The 17,588-nt window shown below is 38.3% G+C and overlaps 2 protein-coding genes and 1 long non-coding RNA gene across 8 annotated transcripts in view; all 3 read right to left on the reverse strand.

Annotated features, from left to right (window-relative positions):
• Nphp1 (nephrocystin 1) overlaps window positions 1-1,007 on the reverse strand; it is a 49,643-nt gene extending 48,636 nt beyond the window's left edge. For all 4 annotated transcript variants that reach the window (XM_021183855.1, XM_021183849.2, XM_021183845.1 and 1 more), the window contains exon 1: window positions 908-1,007. In XM_021183855.1, the coding sequence (XP_021039514.1) occupies window positions 908-976 (69 nt within the window). In that variant the 5' untranslated portion in view covers window positions 977-1,007. The remainder of the gene's footprint in view (window positions 1-907) is intronic.
• Window positions 1,008-3,653: 2,646 nt separating this feature from the next.
• LOC110290265 lies at window positions 3,654-4,439 on the reverse strand. Its single transcript, XR_002377410.2, has 2 exons — window positions 4,045-4,439; window positions 3,654-3,745 (listed from the first exon to the last, which is right to left on the reverse strand). It is a non-coding gene; the product is annotated as an uncharacterized LOC110290265 (long non-coding RNA).
• A 1,467-nt stretch (window positions 4,440-5,906) lies between these two features.
• Bub1 (BUB1 mitotic checkpoint serine/threonine kinase) overlaps window positions 5,907-17,588 on the reverse strand; it is a 30,687-nt gene continuing 19,005 nt past the window's right edge. The window contains exons 16-25 of one of the 3 annotated variants that reach the window (XM_021156314.1): window positions 15,564-15,738; window positions 13,498-13,585; window positions 12,414-12,616; window positions 10,810-10,953; window positions 9,868-9,983; window positions 9,421-9,582; window positions 9,086-9,243; window positions 8,770-8,938; window positions 7,816-7,922; window positions 5,907-6,224 (exon numbers count right to left, since the gene is read on the reverse strand). In XM_021156314.1, the coding sequence (XP_021011973.1) occupies window positions 6,029-6,224; window positions 7,816-7,922; window positions 8,770-8,938; window positions 9,086-9,243; window positions 9,421-9,582; window positions 9,868-9,983; window positions 10,810-10,953; window positions 12,414-12,616; window positions 13,498-13,585; window positions 15,564-15,738 (1,518 nt within the window). In that variant the 3' untranslated portion in view covers window positions 5,907-6,028. The remainder of the gene's footprint in view (window positions 6,225-7,815; window positions 7,923-8,769; window positions 8,939-9,085; window positions 9,244-9,420; window positions 9,583-9,867; window positions 9,984-10,809; window positions 10,954-12,413; window positions 12,617-13,497; window positions 13,586-15,563; window positions 15,739-17,588) is intronic. The other 2 variants (XM_021156315.1, XM_021156316.1) reach the window with 2 other exon arrangements.

A 17,588-nucleotide genomic window follows, 5' to 3' on the forward strand; every position in this document is an offset into this window, starting at 1 on the left:
TATAAAAGGGCTGCATCCTCAAAAGACTTCACTTCATTATATTGCTTATGTTGTAATTTGACATTTGCTGTCCCCAAACATGGGCACTTCAAGATCACCAACAGAGGGATACACACTCATGTCAATATCGATTAAAACTTGTTTAAAATGTACATTGGGAGACCTCCCGGGCTCCTCCGGCTCCTGCAGCCCACTCATGTCTCTCTGGAGTACACTTTGCTTTACTATATAAACTTCTGTTTTAAGTTTTATATCCTGTCACTAAGACTCTTTCCTCAAGACAAGAACTGAGGAGCCCTATGGAACAATAATACATTTATGGGTGAGTTTATCCACCCTCTAATATTGATCACTTATTCATATCCAGTTTCTTTTATTATAATAAGCATCTCTGCTCAAATTGAAAATTATTACAAGTGGTATCCTGGAAATGTATCAACCAGCCTAGGAGGATCAACATTTGCTATCTCTTGTCAAACTGCTGTCCAGAAATGCTGTAGCTCATACACTATAGCTTATACATCGCCTGTTTCATCACGTCTTCCATGCACTGTGCGTTGTGACTTACAATCTTTGTGATCTTACCTCTTTTGTGTTTGATCATCTTTGAAATTAACTTTTCTGAAATTACTAATCGTCTGTCCTTAGTTAGTTTATTAAGACTATACGTTGACACCTGTTACACTTTGAGAAAGTGATGAATTTCAAAGGAGAGGGGCGCCGGGCTACTTTAGACAAGGGCCGGAGGGATGAGGGGTGTTGAGGGTTGGTGAGTCGTTAGACCGAATTCTTAGTTGACCCGCAAGGCTTTCTGGAGGTTTTATCTACGGCGGGGGCCCCGGGTTAGAACCGGGCGCTTGGCTCCCGGTGAGGAGCTGGGATGTGGGGCCCTCTACCCCGGACCTACCTGCAGCTTCAGCTCCTGCCCGCGGCGCCTCAGCGCCTGCAGCGGGTCCCGCGGCCGCCGGGCGAGCATCGGCCTAGCCGCCGCCGGCGGGACCGCGCCGGTTGTCAGGGAAACCAAAGCTAGGGCTCAGCAAGATGACGCTATCAGCGGGCGCCACAACCCCGTGCCACAGGTTGCATTAAACGGTCGGTTTAGGCTTTGCAAAAAAAAAAAAAAAAAAAAAAAAAAAAAAAAAAAAAAGACTCCTTTCCTTTCCTCTGGATTCCTAGGGATAGTAGAGGTCCCCGGGAGTCCCTGACTGCAGGTCTCATAACAATCACGACCTCACACCATGCGGTGCTCTGTTCTACACAGCTTTCTGAAGCCGAGTCTGCGAAACTAATCTTCAAAAATAGTTCTAACATGGAAAACATTAGCTATGAGAGCTTCCCCGTGGCATTTGTGGGACTCTTATTTCGCTGCACGTTCGCTCTGAAGGTGGTTTTATTGTTAGTCTCATTGTGTAGTCCTGAATTCACAGAAATCCGCGGGCCTCTCTAGTACTGGGCTTAAACGTATGTGCTATCACACTTGGCCCAGAGACGGTTTTAAAATCTTGCCATTTGGGGGTATTGCTGAAGTGTCTCTCGAAAATTTTCATGTGGTAAATCCTCAATTCTATGGGGGTGGTGATTCTGCCATGTGGGACTAGCCTGCGGGCAAAAAGATTTCTCAAGAGCCCCAGTTTCTTTTCACTCTCAGGAGACAGCCCTCTAAATCCAATACCCAAACTCGACAGCAACCTTGGATTTAAGAATGGTGATGGTCCAAGCTCACCACTGGATAGAGCTGGTATGCTATTGCCAAGGTATCTATTATTGTGACTCCTGACTCCCAGTTCCAATGGGCAAAGTACCATGTCCATGGAAGACTTTTCTGGGGGTGGGGGGAGGAGAGTATTTGGTTTCGGACCGGGGAAACCGGGGACCACGAATTCCCTGGCGTGTTCTCCAAGAACACTGGGCACTTAACTTACTTCAGGGAAACCGGGGAAGGGACTGAAGTGCGTATTTTACAAATCAAAGCAGACCCAGTCTCCAGATTCTCGCAGCATCCCTCAGCCCTTATCGAACATACCCTGACCCTAAACTTTACAGCCCAGGTGCTGGTCTGACCTTCCCCCCTGAAGCTCTTCCCTAAGTAATCCAGAGGTTTTGGTCTCTCCCTTTCCCTCCCTCTCCTGGCAACCTTTCTCTTCCCCCTCCCCCACTTCTCTCTTCTCACTGTGATTTCCCTGGCCTTGGTCCTTTGGGTCATTGAACTCACTAATCTGGCTTGAATTGGCTCATTTCACCGGTGGAGAAATAACTTATCAGAGGGAACTTCTTATAGCTAAGTAGGAGGGTAGAAGGAAAAGAAATATCCAGGGGAATGGTCCACTACAAAGCTAGGGACACACAGGACATACAAACAGGTAGTGTAGTAGAGAGCAAGGGCATAGGGCACCTACATGTTTAGAGCAGGATGCCCAGAAGTGACTTAGAAAAGGATGAACATATCCGGATGTTGCACTTAAGCAAAGAGAAGAGGGCTGCTGACATGGCTCCGTGGTTAAGATTATTGACTGCTCTTGCTCAGGACCCAGGTCCAGTTCCCAGGAACCAGCTTGTAACTGCCTTATAACTCCAGTTCCAGGGGATCTGACACTTTTCTCTGGCCTCTGCAAGTACCAGGTAGGCATCCATGTGGTAGACAGACATGCATGCAGACAAAACACAAAACATTCACACTCATAAAAAAAAAAAAAAATCATAAAACAAATGAAAACCCAAAACAGCACAAATGCCAGGTCTTCCAGGAACAGCTCAGAGGCGGAGTTAGTCCAGCCACAAGTCAATTTAACCTCAAGTTTTCAGTTTAGGACAAAATGTACTTCAAGAAACCTATCCCAACTAAGCCTCAATAAATGATATTGACAACAGAGCTTACCCTACTCTGGGGCTGGAGATGGATCACCTAGGAAAATGCCTACTGCACATACATGAAGATCTGGCTTAAACACCCAGCATCCATGTAAAAACCTGGGGTGGAACAGGGCAAACTGTAACGGTAGTTACAGGACCAAGACTTTGGATTCTCAGAACCCACAGTGGAAGTAGCAGTCTCCAGGACAAACTTGCAGTCTACACCGACATACACAGTCACACATGCACTCATACACATGTGGACATACATTCAGTACACACACTACACATACAAGAGAAAAATCCTAGGAAAATGGGCCATGGTGTTTCCCTGGAGAACAAACTGATTTTCTTAAAAATGTGGGCAATGTGTCAGAAATACATCTTATAAACAACCAAGGCTTTGGTCACTTGATAGGACTGGCATTTATCTTTAAGCTTACTCAACGGTTTCTCTTTCATATATATATATATATATATATATATATATATATATATATATATATATACCGTTATATCACATGCACTATTATTTTTAATTTTAGTTTTTTTACTCTCTACACTCTTCAAAGTGCAAATATCTTGCATTTGTAATGCTTAATTCAGGCATTTGACACAGCTCCTAGCTTTTCTGAATATGTCTAGAAAAATGACTCATAATGGTCTGTTGATCAGATCTGCCTCCAAGGCTGTACCAAGGTGAGATTCCATCAGAAAGTCTCTGCTTTCAGGCTCCAAATCTCTTACTGCAGCAAACTAAATGGTAGGCAAAATACTGCTTTCTTTTGTAAGGAGGAAAAAGATTCAAAGATGTTTAATTTTTTTATTTTAAAAATAGATTCATAAAGTGCAAGAAATTATTTCTCTCCAGTGCTTTATATCCATCTTCGACAAGCTGTTGAAAAACAGTAAGAAAAAAAAAATCAGTAACACAGTATCTTTAACTTCAAATTTCTGTACTGTGATCGCAAACCATGAACTAAGAGAAGAAAACTATAGCACTGTAGAATAACTATGATGAAATGCAAAGCCCCTGCCATCCACGCTAAAAAGCCACTGTGGACCCTTATGAATGTGGAGGCTGCGCGTTAAATGCCTCCCTCCCCCATTTCGAAGTTAAATGTTAAGGTGTAACTGCATCGCACGTGGTAAAAATTCCCATTAAATACCCTCAGCAAACTGAGCTGTTAATACCTGAAAGTAAGTTGTTAGAGAAGACAAAACTATTTTCTTTCTGAAGCAAGCCATGTTCTTGCAAGCCGTGCAAGGACGACTCCTGGGTCGCGCGGCTCCCACGATCCGGGCTGCGTTGGGCTTAGGGAGTGAGAACCCGGCGGACTCGGGCTGCAGCGCGTGCTCAGGCCAGGTCCAGCTTTTTCTGAGTCGTTGCCAGCTTGTCCTGCAGCCTCCGCTTCCTCCAGTCTAGGTAACGCCTCCGCAGCCGATTCGCTTGCCAGCCCAGGACCACTCCAGAGGCGAAAGCCACTAGCACGGACACCTGCAGCGTCCTCTCAGACACGTCCGCCATTGCAACCACTCAGCACAAAGTAGAGTGAGCTACGGAATGGCGCGAGGATCAGACGCCACAGCGCTCGCTTGAGGCCCGCTCTGAGTCTGCGCGAGAAAAGGACAGGAAAGGAAGCAATGTTCCCTGGCTCCCTGGGTCAGGCGTCTTAACTGTGATGTGAGATGGTCTTGGTTTCTGATGGGCTCCGCGTTTCTTCTACATTTGTTTGATATTAGTCAGATACTCACTTGCATCATACCCGAAGTGTCATCTACTATTGTTCGTTATTCTTATCTAAGCTTTCTGGTAACTCGATTTTAAAATAAACAGAGAAAAAATTTAATAACACTTGAACAAATTTAGATGAAATTGCCTTTAATACATTTTCTCTTATCACAGTATACAGGGTATTTTAATATATAATATTCTTCCAAGTTACTAGTGTCAATGCAATAGCCACAGCTCTCATCAATGGAATAAAAAGTGGACGTTGTCAGACCAATGACCTTTAAGTACTTTAAAGAGAGCAGGGGAGGGGCGTGGCATGCAATATACTTAGCCATGAGATAAATACCAACCCAAGCTACTTTTTCTTACCCTTGTCAGAACATGTCTCTAACATGAGACAAAAATGTCAGTGCGCATTTGAGTAAAGAGGAATTCTTTATTCATTGTTGGTTGGAATTCGACCTAGTATGGTCATTGTGGAAATCAGTATGGTGTCTCACAACAACAAAAACAAAACAACACACACACACAAACCCCCAGAAAACTAGAACTGTTTATGACCTAGCTTCCTACTCCTGGGCACACAAAGGATTCTATCTTTTTCGAGAGAAACCTGCACATCCGTGTCAATTGTTCCTCTATTCACAATAGCATGGAATCAGCCCAGATGTTTATCAATCCACTGATGGATGTATAATGACAATGTGGAATAATACACAATAAAATTCTTTTCAGATGTACACCATGAAATTTGTATAAAAATACATGGGGTTAGAAAGTAAAGACCTTAAGGGAAAAAGATGTTAAGAAAGGAGGAGGGGACATTGACAGATGAGACATGGAAGTGGAAAGTAAGCTATGGGGTGTGAAAGAGAACAAAGGGGGTCAGAAGGATGGGGAAGAAAAATCAACTTTTTCTTAAAATGCCATAAGGAAACCTAATCCTACATATGCTAACTAAACATAATTTATAACTCTTTTTTGGCTTACTTTTAACTTAAATAGGTCAGTGTTTAGAAAGGTGATTTCTAGCAGGGCATGGTGGTGCACCCCTGTAATCCCAGCACTTGGGAGGCAGAGGCAGGTGGTTCTCTATGAGCTCAGGGCCAGGATGGTCTACAAATCAAGTCCAGGATAGCCAGGGCTCTGGTTATACTGAGAAATTGTCTTGGAGTTGGAAGCAGGGAGGTGACTTCTAGAAAGCATCTAAATTTGAATCATTCTCAAGAAGATTTGTATACTAAGAGCAACCCAATAGATCAGCCTGCTTACAGGGTCTCCTTACTTTGTTTGTTAGAGTATTTAGAACAACTAGGTCACATGGGTGTATCATATGGGCTTTATTTTTTTTTAACATACATAAATAGTAAGTATGAAAAAAATAGGATTCAAAGTGAGAGTTTAAATTTACTAAGTGTGTTTTGGAGAAGGTCCATATTCATTTTATTTTCTTGAACGCTTATATTCTGAAAGCATCACAATTAGCCTATTACGCAAGGTCTTAATCTTGTTGGAATACTGTTGTTCAAGTAATTTCTTCATATTCTGTCTCAGAAAATCCAAAGATGGAAGATTATGACAATCTGGTATATTCAACATGATGTGAAAAAATTCCTCCCACATATCCAAATGAGGAAGCCTAATAAAGAGACAAAATATTACAATGGATAAAATGCAACCTTAACGTTCATAGCAACAAGTCCCTCCATCTACTCTGTATAGGTGTGGACATGTTAAAAGAACAACTCTCATCTACCCGTATCTTAGCAAATCAAGAATCCATCACAAATAGGAGAAATTAAAAATCCAACGACATGTCTAAATACACCTTGTTCTAAAAATATGATTTAAAATAGCCTTTTAGCAAAAGTTCTTTGGTAGAAAAATTATTTTTTAAAGAATAATCTATCTTCTTTTGGCTTCCTGTGTATAGCACATTTCTAGAATCTGGTAATCTAGTTATCTGGTTTTTAATAAGCTCAACTGCATACATATGTGACAAGACTGGCCAGACAGCCTGAACTATTTAGGATAGAGGTCACACTTAAGGGTCCTAGCTTCTTTTTATTTTTAAACATTTTTTAAAAGATTTACTTATTTATTTAAGGCTTATTTATTTAATGTATGCAAGTACACTGTCACTCTCTTCATGCACACCAGAAAAGGACATTGATCCCATTATAGATGTTTGTGAACCACCATGTGGTTTCTAGGAGTTGAACTCAGGACCTCTGGAAGAACAATCAGTGTTCTTAATTGCTGAGCCATTCCTCCAGTACCGGGTCCTAGCTATTTATAGTGGTTAAATTAACTGAAGGGGAAAAATCCCCTCCAAAATATGGGGAGAAGGCCCCAGAGAGAAAGCAGAACATACTAAAATGTCACTGTAGATGCAAACTGAGAAGGAAGCTTTGGGCTATGCTCCTGACAATAGATGGAAGCATTCTGAACCCTCTGTCCTTTGATAATGAGCAAGAGAAGTAACCAAGTGAAATGAAGAATAAAAATATCTGTTGTAAGTTTTCTTTTGGGTTTTGAACCTACTGTACACGATGTTTATCAAATTTCTGCCAACTGTTTCCCTTTTCTACTTTGGAAGTAGGTGTGGGGAGAATTTTCCCAAGAAGGAATAAACATGCAAAATTCCATTAGGCTATAAACGAGTGATTTTTTTTTTATATACTTTATTATACCCTTAAAAAGTTAATGATACATGGAAACATGCATACATAGAATAATTAGCTTCAATTTGATATCATTAGTGTTATATTTACAGAGTGTTACTCTGGAAACAATACTGACACAAGCTCCAGACCAATCATTAACTTTCTAGCATTTTATACTAAAGTCACAGATGGCTGGAGCTTAATAGACGTTACTTCCTTCTTCTAATTAACAAAACAGCTTCACCTGTGTTATTTCCTTTGCTTGTAAAATTTGAAAAAGCAAGATCATTATTATTCTCATTTACAACAAGAAAATAAACAAATGAAACTGCAAGGCTCACTGATATTGACTTCACTTAAAAAACAGTCAAAAACAGGATACTACCTGCATGCCCAGGAATTCTCAATGGTTTCACAAGGCACACTGAATGCCAGATTTGTTCAGTGCCTAATGTTAGGATTATGCTCTGTCACAATACTGTCCAGGCTCATTTTCTGGCTAATAAAATATACTATTTTACTGTTACTGTTTTTTTCACTGTAGCACCAATTCCAATAACCTACCTTCTAAAAAGACCTTCAGGTTTCCAGACTCCTCCTTCATTTTTTACTTTCATGTAAGAGCCAAAGAGCATACAGTATATTGTTGCAGCAACTCCAAAGTAATCAATCTATAAAGAAAACAGATATATGCATTGTAAATAGTAGCTTACTTCTAAGTATATTAAAATATGTCTCTAACTTAGAAGCTAAATAACCACAGTATTTTAGGTTTATAGAATTCCAAAAGCCAATGATTTGCTTCACTGAATGCCTGTTTAAGCTCTCACTGAGGCTTCTATGAACACAAACACTACTGCCTCTGAGGTAACCCTTTGGAAAGCTCTACCATTATTTAAATAATGTCTTCCACAAGTCCTCTGTTCTATCACTTCCTGAAAACAAACACAGCTTGGCAGTTCTTCCAATCCTATTCCCTGAGACTCTGGTGGTTGTTGTATAACTGCACATCAGTGTCTCTGTGTGATATGTTCATAATAGAATAGAATATTCTAGTCTGGTCCAAATCTGTAGGATAGCAAACTATCCATTCGCCATTCTAATATCAGCATTCATCTACCTGAAGCCTTACTGTTAGTAACCAACCAGAAATAAGGCCCTCAGTTGTGCTCCCTTTATTATGGGAAGTCACAGCTCTATATCTGGACACTGGGCAGCTGTTTTATTAGCTCAGGCTTAAAACATTTATATTTATCCTAACTAGTAGTATCTTTTTTACTTGCCAGCTAATATTCTACTTTGCTGAAAATTCTGAAACTTTCCCACAGAATGTATTTGTTTTCCTGCTCTGTTGACAGAATCTGAACTAATAAGGAAGTCTGTTCAGAAGTAGGATTTCCTCTTCCTCTTTAAGACTTACATTTTACCTTTCCTTGTCTCAAAAACAAACAAACAAACAAACAAAGCCAACAACAACAATAACAAAATGAAACAAAACCTCTTGTTTTCTTTCCATACCTGGTAGCTCCATGGCTTGTTACTGAGCATCTCAGGACACTGAAAACCAGATGTTTCACATTTTCCTGTAAATACAGTTCCTTTAGGGAAAAGTTTCATATCTATACTCTGACCCAGGTCAATCAATGCCAAGCCGGTAGCTAAGTCTTCATCAGCCTGTTCCAAAAATCTACATTAAATACAAACAAGGACCAGGATCTATGAGCACACATTAACAAAAGGATACCTAACAAAACAAAGGATAACAAAACAATACCTATAGGATGGACAAAGTGAAATATGAGGGAAGAACTCCATTAAAATGCCTCGGACTTACCTGTGTCCTAGTATGAAGTTATCTGGCTTAATGTCTCCATGAATGATTTCGCAGCTGTGGACTTGTTCAACCATGTAAAGCATTCTGATAGCGAAAGTGATGACAAGAGCCTGGGGCATCACTTTTTCAGAGGTATTTTTATAGAGGTTAATGACATTCTAAAAATAAGGCAAATGGCATCCTAAGTTGGTTGTAGAAGATTAATGAAATTTCAAGTCAAGTTCTTTACCCCTGCTCTCTATTCCAACAAAACTTCCAACTGTGAAAAATAGTGTAGATAAAAACCAGAAATGCACATACATTTCATGCTCACAGTATCAAAATTAGATACTTACTAGTAACGTCCCATAGCTGTAGAGTTCCCCTACTAATATGCTGCCGTTCTTGAATAAATGAGCAGAATAAAACTTGATGAACATGTGATGTACTTCTGGCTTTAGTCTTTCCATCAGCTGCATCCCAATGTAGAATTCCCAGGAGTTGGCAGGTCTCTGCACCTGCAAATCAAATCAGGTATGTAATACACATATCCTTACCCAGTGTCTGTAAAAGAATAGCAAGAAAGCAACTCCTCCCAGTAAGGATATTGACAAAAAAAATGAGGATAAGCCAAGCAATGGTTAGCAGTATAAAGCTTGCAGGATAATCTTAGTAGTAAGATAATTCTTAGTCTTCCTAGGATAGTTGTGTTTAACTGTTGACTAGGGCCTTATTGATATCAGTATTTAAAGGGGAGTCAGCAGGAAATATACATTATACAAGAAGTTATTCATATCATTTACCTTCAAAATACATTTCTGTTCACTTTTGGCATTTCTCACATCTCCATGAATAGCTTCAAAGACTTGAGCAAAGGCTCCTTCTCCAAGAAGGTGATTCACATAGACCAGCAAAGAACCTTGGAAAATGATACAAAACATTGACAAAAAGCCCTAAGGCCTTTTGACTTCATCAAAGTGAAAAATTCCTGGTGCCTGAACTACATAAATACATTTTTAAAAATGGGTATAATCTGGTGGAAGTTTTCCCAGACTTAAATGAAAGTAAAACCTACACCTACCAAGAAAGAACTTCCTTATCAAATTCTAAGAGGAGTGAAAGAGCCCTGATGCCTCAGTATACTGAGATGTGTGGCCTTGGGCCCTGGCCTTTCCATTACCTGCAGTACTTCCTAGTGCAATTGTTGAGGTACCAGGAAGAACATATAGACATCTGTAAAGCTTTTTGGAAAATGTGCATATTTTATAGGAGAATAAAAAAAGCAAAGCAAGGCCAGGCAGTGGTGGTGCACGCCTTTAATCCCAGCAGTGAGTTTCAAGACAGCCAGGGCTATACAGAGAAACTGTGTGTGTGTGTGTGGGGGGGGGGGGCATAAATGCATAAATATCTGTAATAGTTTAGAATAGTCAGGTCTATTTTGCATTTTAGAAGTTTTTGACTTTGGGGTTGTGAGCTGCCCAACATGGGTGCTGTAAACCAAACTGAGGTCTCCTGAAAGCGTTCTTAACCTCTGAATATCTCTATACAAGAACACATGTATTTTTAACTTTGATAAATTATTGCCAAATTAAAGTCCCAACAGCAATCAGAATATCATTGCTTAACAAAATTTCTCAACATGGCAGATAATTAACTTTCTTGAAAGTAGAAAGGGTAGGAGAATCTCAGAGTTACTAGCAGTTTCTTACTAGAATTCGAAATTCTATTACCCATATAATTCTTACCCAACTGGTATTCTGTCTTGGTCTTAATGGCTGGAAGTTTACTCTGCCACTCAAAAGTATTTGAATAGGAAGTAACTGGCTTAGAAAGCCCAGATAGAAGTTTAAGAATCAATTCATCATCCCATGGGTTCTCAATAGTAAAGCCTTAAAGGGGGAGGAAGAAACATAAATTCAGCATTCAAATATTTTAACAGAAATCTTAGATAAGTAAGTACATGTATTCATTAAATATGCTTTCAAACTCTTACCCCATGTAGAGCATTGATTCAATTAAGAAAAGAAGCTAAAGTCAGTAGTTCTGACCCTGGAGGTGTACAAATTCAGGTTGACTATCCAGTTGTGACAAAGCAAATCATCTAGCTGCTTTTTGACTCATCTGGGCCTGCAGGATTTGCACTTTGAAAAAGTATAGCTGCACACCTTAAAGGTACACATGAACATTAACTGCTTCTAGTGTGCTCAGACATATTCTTTCATTGTTTCCCCTACTAATACACAGAAAATACAATGCTTCAAAGAATTTACATGAAAAAGAATACTGTGTATAGGGAAACAATTCCTAAAGAGAAGACAAAGTCTCTCGCCAATTTAGTGTTATAACCATTCTATCAGTGGCAGTCTGAAAAGGGCACTCTCCAACATGGTTACTACTTAGTACACACAGGACAAAGTTCTGAGACTTATGGACTCATGCAGTTCTTATGGTAAGCCTCTAACGTAGGTACTAGTAGTATCACCTTCATTTTTCAAGTATAAAAATATACTTAATTTTTTAATATGTATTGATTGTTTTGCCTACATGTATGCATATGATACATACATGATAGGAATGGCATCAGATCTCTTGGAATTGGGGCTACAGACAGTTGTGAGACACCATGTAGGTGCTGGGAATTGAACCTGGGTCCTCTGGAAGATCAGCCAGTGCTCTTAACCCCTGAATCATCTCTCCACCTAACCTCAGTTTAATGAACAAGCATGAAGTTGGTTGGGGAGCTGGTAATTAAAACCTAGCCTTAGAACTTAGTCTATCTCCAGACTCTGTTTTCAAGCAAGACTTTCTGTATAACAAGGGACAGAGGATGATACCTCTTAATATTTGGTCTTGACCGACTGTTCTTTTACTTACAGGGCAGAGGGAAATATTAGGTTATATATTTAACACACAGTAAACTCTTAACCTTGCGCTCTTTTTAAAAAGTTTTTTTCTTTTTTAAGATTTATTTATGCCTGGTGCCTAGAGAGATCACATGAGGGTTTCAGATTCCGTGGAACTGGAATTGGATGGTTGTGAGCTACCATGTAGGTGTTGAAAACCAAACCTGGGTCCTCTGGAAGAAGTCAGTACTTCTCTTAACCAGTATACCATTGCTCCAGGTCCCTAATTCCTTTTTGTAATAGTATGATCTTGTTGTCTGTCAAGATTAAAATGGATTGATGGATCTCAAATCTGTTAGTAGTGAATTATTTTGTGATACAGTCACAAGTTTGTCTAAGTTTATTTTTCTATTTGGTGTATTAAGCTCCCACTTGGTTGTTTCATGGAATGACTTTTCAATGCTATCATTCTTATGGGAAAACTAAAATTGAGCATGAGTGCATACTTGGAGCATTGACATTTCTAAGTGTCTGCACGCATTCAACTTGGAGCCCAGCATTGGCATCGGATAGGTCTTCCACCGTCGCACGGTCAATGCCTGTGCATTTAAAAGCCTCAAGGCCGAACACTGCTTCCTGGGTGAACAAACCACCTGTGGCAGGCTGACTAGGACAGGGTAAAGATGCTGAAATTTTCTCTTGAATTGGCCTGGATGTGGAAAAAAGGAGAAAATAAAAACTTTATGTGATTAGAAGCCTATTAGATCTGATGAAAATAAAATAGCTTCTTTTCATTGTATGAATAGAATTTCAAAATTAACTCAAAGGTTGAGTTGATCAATAATGTTCATTAAACAATGAACACAGCTACTAAGATATAGATATCAACAGAAATAAAATCAAAATCACTTAATATCTTAGGTAAACAGGTAAGATAATATATTTGTTATTTAATAGTAACTGTGGGAAGGAATGAGTTAATTCCCCAAAGTTACATCTAAATAGCACTGTCATAATCAAGACTACATAGTTTTCTAAATGACTTTTTCTAACACTAAGACAAACCAACACACATGAGGATCCTCATTCATGTACTTTGTATTTGTGATTTTGCCTATGTGCTAAATAAAACCTAATAGAACAACTGTTATGACTCAAGTTGTTCAAAGGATTAAAAGGATACAGCACACAGAAAGCATAACCACTATGACTGGATTACAATAAACGAAAAATGGTAGCTACTTTTTAACTGTTATATATACCAGTACCTAAAAAAGCTTAAACATTCTACCTTCTATTAAAAGGCACTGTTTTTCTCAATTAAATGGGTATATAAAGCACAATTTGTGTTTCCTCAGTTTTGCAATAGTTGGCATATTGGAGTCTTGGTATTATAAGAGGACTTACAGATTGAACCCTGAAATGAATTTCAGAAAATGTTAGCTCAGGGATCTGTTAGTACTAAGTACTTAGGTTTACATTCACAAACAGCACCTTCTGACTCAAAGCTACCACTGAATTGAAATAAGGTATTTATGATATCTTAAAGAGAAAAGCTACAATGGAAGAGGAGAATGACAAACACAATACCCAAGCTTTCTGCCTTTTGAGAGGTCCACTATGTTTTCTTTACAAGAATCCAAAGCCATATGTGTATACTGTGTGGCTACCACATTTTCTGAAATATAAAAAAAATTATAGACAGACATACTATATACACATGTAGATACAAGCAAACATTTGATAAGGTTAAAAAGGCTGAAATTCTTTTTTATACTGACTTTCACTACAATTTCTAAACAGTGTCACATAGTAAGAAGTGCTATAAAAATAATTATAATTAGGGTTCAAAGAGTAAATAGCAGGTTACCGACATGATGAGCAGACTAAAGAAAGTCACTGGCGCAGGGGCAGCACATATCTGATAAATACACAAAGGGAGAATAAAAGGCTGCAACCCTTCCAGAAGGATTTATATAGAGATTTGTGTGTCTTTTTAACAAACTGGAGAGGATTTAGGTATTGGCAGCACTTAAACCACTGTTCTTTCTAACTTAAAAAACAAAACAAAATAATCTATCTCTATTGACAGGAGACAGGGCAGAATTATGGGCTAAACTTAGCCAATTGTTATACTGGATTAACTTGTTGCTTAAAACAAGTACTGATACTTATTTAGTACTAGAACATAAGCGTCTATTTACAGGATCACAGTGGCTAAGGTGGTAATCACTAGCCTAAGAACAGTTACTTTTGACACTTTGAAGAACTCTTCACAGATTAATTTTCCTTAATTTGTAAAACTTCAAAATTTTATGAATGGCAAACTTGTGATGGTATTTAAAAATAGAATTTTGAACTAACTTCTAAGATTTAAAAAAGAAATAAAACATATTGGGTTAGTACTCTTAAGAAAATATTCTAATATATATATTAGAATATATATATTTTTATCTCCTTACTACTTAGTCAATTTTTAGGTTTTTATGCTCACAATGCCATTAAGAATACCTTCCATCTAGTGAAGTAAAATTCTTCAGCAGTTAATTATTGATTTAAAATTTTTTAAAGATTATGTTTGTGTGTGTAAGTGAGTACATGTCATACATGTCACTGCATATGTATGGAGGTCAGAGGACAACTTGTAGGAGTTAGTTCTTTCATTCTATCTTGTGGGTCCTAGAGATCAACTCAGGTCATCAAGCTTGGCAGCAAGCATTTTTACCTGATAAGACATCTCACCGACATTCATTATTGTTTTGGGAAACTATTACACTTTTAAAGAATCCTGAGAGTGATATAATTTCACTGGTAAACAGACAGTTATCAAAATGGCACAATGCTCCAGACCTCACAGTTTATACCTTTTAGTACCTAAAGTCTGTGTTCAACGTAGTGAGTGGCATTAGAGTTAAATTCGAATGTAGATTTTTTTTTAAAAAACATTTTAAAAATTATTTTATGTGCACGGGTGTTTTACTTGTATGTCTGTCCATCCCAGGTTACAGTCCCTGCAGAGGTCAGAAAAGGCTATCAGATCCTGTGGAACTGGAGTTACAAACTGTTGGGAGCTGGCATGTGGATGTTAGGAACCAAACCCTGGATGTCTGAGCAGCCAGTGTTCTTAACTGCTGAGCTGTCTGGACAGCCTACATATGTGTATCTTTTATATAAAGTTTACATTAGGTTTGAGGTTGAAATGAGGACTAACGGTAGTTTTATAATGCTTTTCTCTGTATGGTATACTTGTCTTCATTTCCAAAGTAACATCTGAAGATATATCATGGATAAAACTGGTTACTCATTACTCATTAGATTAGGAAATTTAAGTTCATTGTTTCTAATAGTTAAGTAACTTAATCTTTTTGTAGTTGTTTTTTCTTAGCTATTACAATATAACATAGGCCTATTGGATATATGTCTATAAGTGACTACACATGTTTTTTTCACTTTCTACCTACATATTAAAATTTAAAAATATAGACTATGAAGACAAACCATCAAAAATGAAGAAACAACAGCAATAACAACAAAAACATGTACACACACATAAATGCATTTTAAGTGTCTTTACAATTTTCAAACTTCCTCTATAGAATTTTCAAAAAGAAACTATAACAACAGTATATTTTTGCAGAAGATAGCTGAACACTCACCTTTATCTTCTGAAATCTGTACTGAATCTGCTGGAAATTTGTGGAATGGTGTAGACGAAAGTTGGGCAGCAGATGTAAAGTCTCCTATATTTTTAGGACTGGGAGCTAGGGTTTTGTTGCAGCGAATACCACATACTGTTGAATCATCCATAAACTCATCAGTGTGAGGCATTTCCTATAACCGAAGACAAATTGGAAAAGACAATTTGCTGCTTTGTTGATGAAATTTAACACATCAGTTAACATAGCCCTGTACTACAAACTACTCAGGAGGGTGTGGAGGTAGAGGATCACTTGAGCTTAGGAATTCAAAATCATCCTGAACAATACAGCAAGCTCCTTTAGCTCCTTTCTCAAAAAAAAAAAACAAAACAAAACCTCAAACATTTTAAGATTGAAAAAAAAAAGTTAAAGGAAAATAGATATAAAGTGTTTTTAGAATACTTCAATAAAGGTGCCTAACAATCGGACATGTTTTTCTCTTGTACATTATTCTTTAAACTTGAAAAGCATTACAAAGATAGTAAAGAGTTCTTCTTTGTTAGTTCCCTTTAGCAGTAATCTTAACCAAAATGTGGTTTATTGTTAAAAATGATACTAGTACCTGGAGTCCTTATTTGGTTTTTCTATTTCCTTTCCAAACTTCAGCATAGGTCAGCACATTGCACATGGCTGCCCTGTCTATTCAATTGCTTCTGACTACAGCCACCTGTGGATCCTTCCTACCCTTTATTCCACTGACAATTTTGAATTGAGGTCAGGATCTATAGATTTCAGAGAAGACTATAAGGGAGTAACTTTGAGAATATGTGCTACCTATTACTGGTGACATTAACCCAACCACTTGGTCAGATATCTCTAAGGTTTCCTTACTGAATTCTTTTCCCTCTCCCTACTGTCTTTTCTGATATAAATCACTATATCCTGCCCATACTGAAAGGAAGGTAAGCTCTACCTTCCACAGGGCTTCATCAAAAGAACCAATGGAAAAATATACATTAACTTCTTTCTCTCTGTGTGTGTACTTGGTACACACATGTACCAAGGCTCACATGTGGAGGTCAGGGAAAACTTTGGGAGTTCGTGGGTCCCAGGAATCAAACTCTTGTCTTCAGGCTTGGTGGAAATGCCTTTACCTGCTGAGCCATCTTTCTGGCCCTCCTGGTGAAATGTTTTACCAGTATAGTAAACGATAATTTTGGTAAGAAGCTTCGGAGCTATGTAGACACCACTTCTTCTCGATAGCGTCAGTAGTCATCCATGGACCCTGCCTATAGCAGTTACTATCTTAGTGTTCTAATGGTGACCTTCTACATTCCTTAGAATGCTTCTGTAAGGGAGATCTGACCCCTCTCCCCTATTGTATGAATACGGGTATTCATTTTATTTCTTGGGTTAAAATACAGTATTACTTATTCTTTCAAATTGTTCCAGGTCTGACTCCTGACTTATTCAAGTTGGTTCTTGTGCCCTCCCCCCTTTATAAAAAGACAAAACCAAAATAATCACATCCATAATTTCTGGCATAGGGTCATCTATTTTCACTGACATGGCCTGTAAAATCAGACATTTCTTTAAGAGTGTAATTATAGGGTGAGTTTTAGAATCCCTGGAGAAAGAGAACTAAAGTTTAGTCGAAACCAAACTCGATAAATCCTCTCAGTTCTTAAAATACTGCATACACATTCTACACATCACATCTGTTAATAAATTTTACCACCTCTTCCAGTATTGAGGGAAAAACTGGATGGTAATAAATATGCCAGTTTCTGCTCAGCATCAGTATATATAGAAAATGTACCTTTTTTGTTTTTATGTTAAAACATGTAGCAGAATAGTTCAACAAAACATAGTTTTAAAGTAGTGGCACTGAATCTAATTAGGGAATTGTAAACATACACATGGGGAACACTCTGGGTCACAATGAAAGTCTAGGTAGGTACAATGGTTGCTGACACATAGGAATGCTATGTGCCAATGAACAGAGAACCTTCTCTGCTGTGGTATGCTGTTGATGCTTCATTT

This window comes from Mus caroli, chromosome 2 (assembly GCF_900094665.2).
Source record: "Mus caroli chromosome 2, CAROLI_EIJ_v1.1, whole genome shotgun sequence".
NCBI classification, from domain to species: domain Eukaryota; kingdom Metazoa; phylum Chordata; class Mammalia; order Rodentia; family Muridae; genus Mus; species Mus caroli.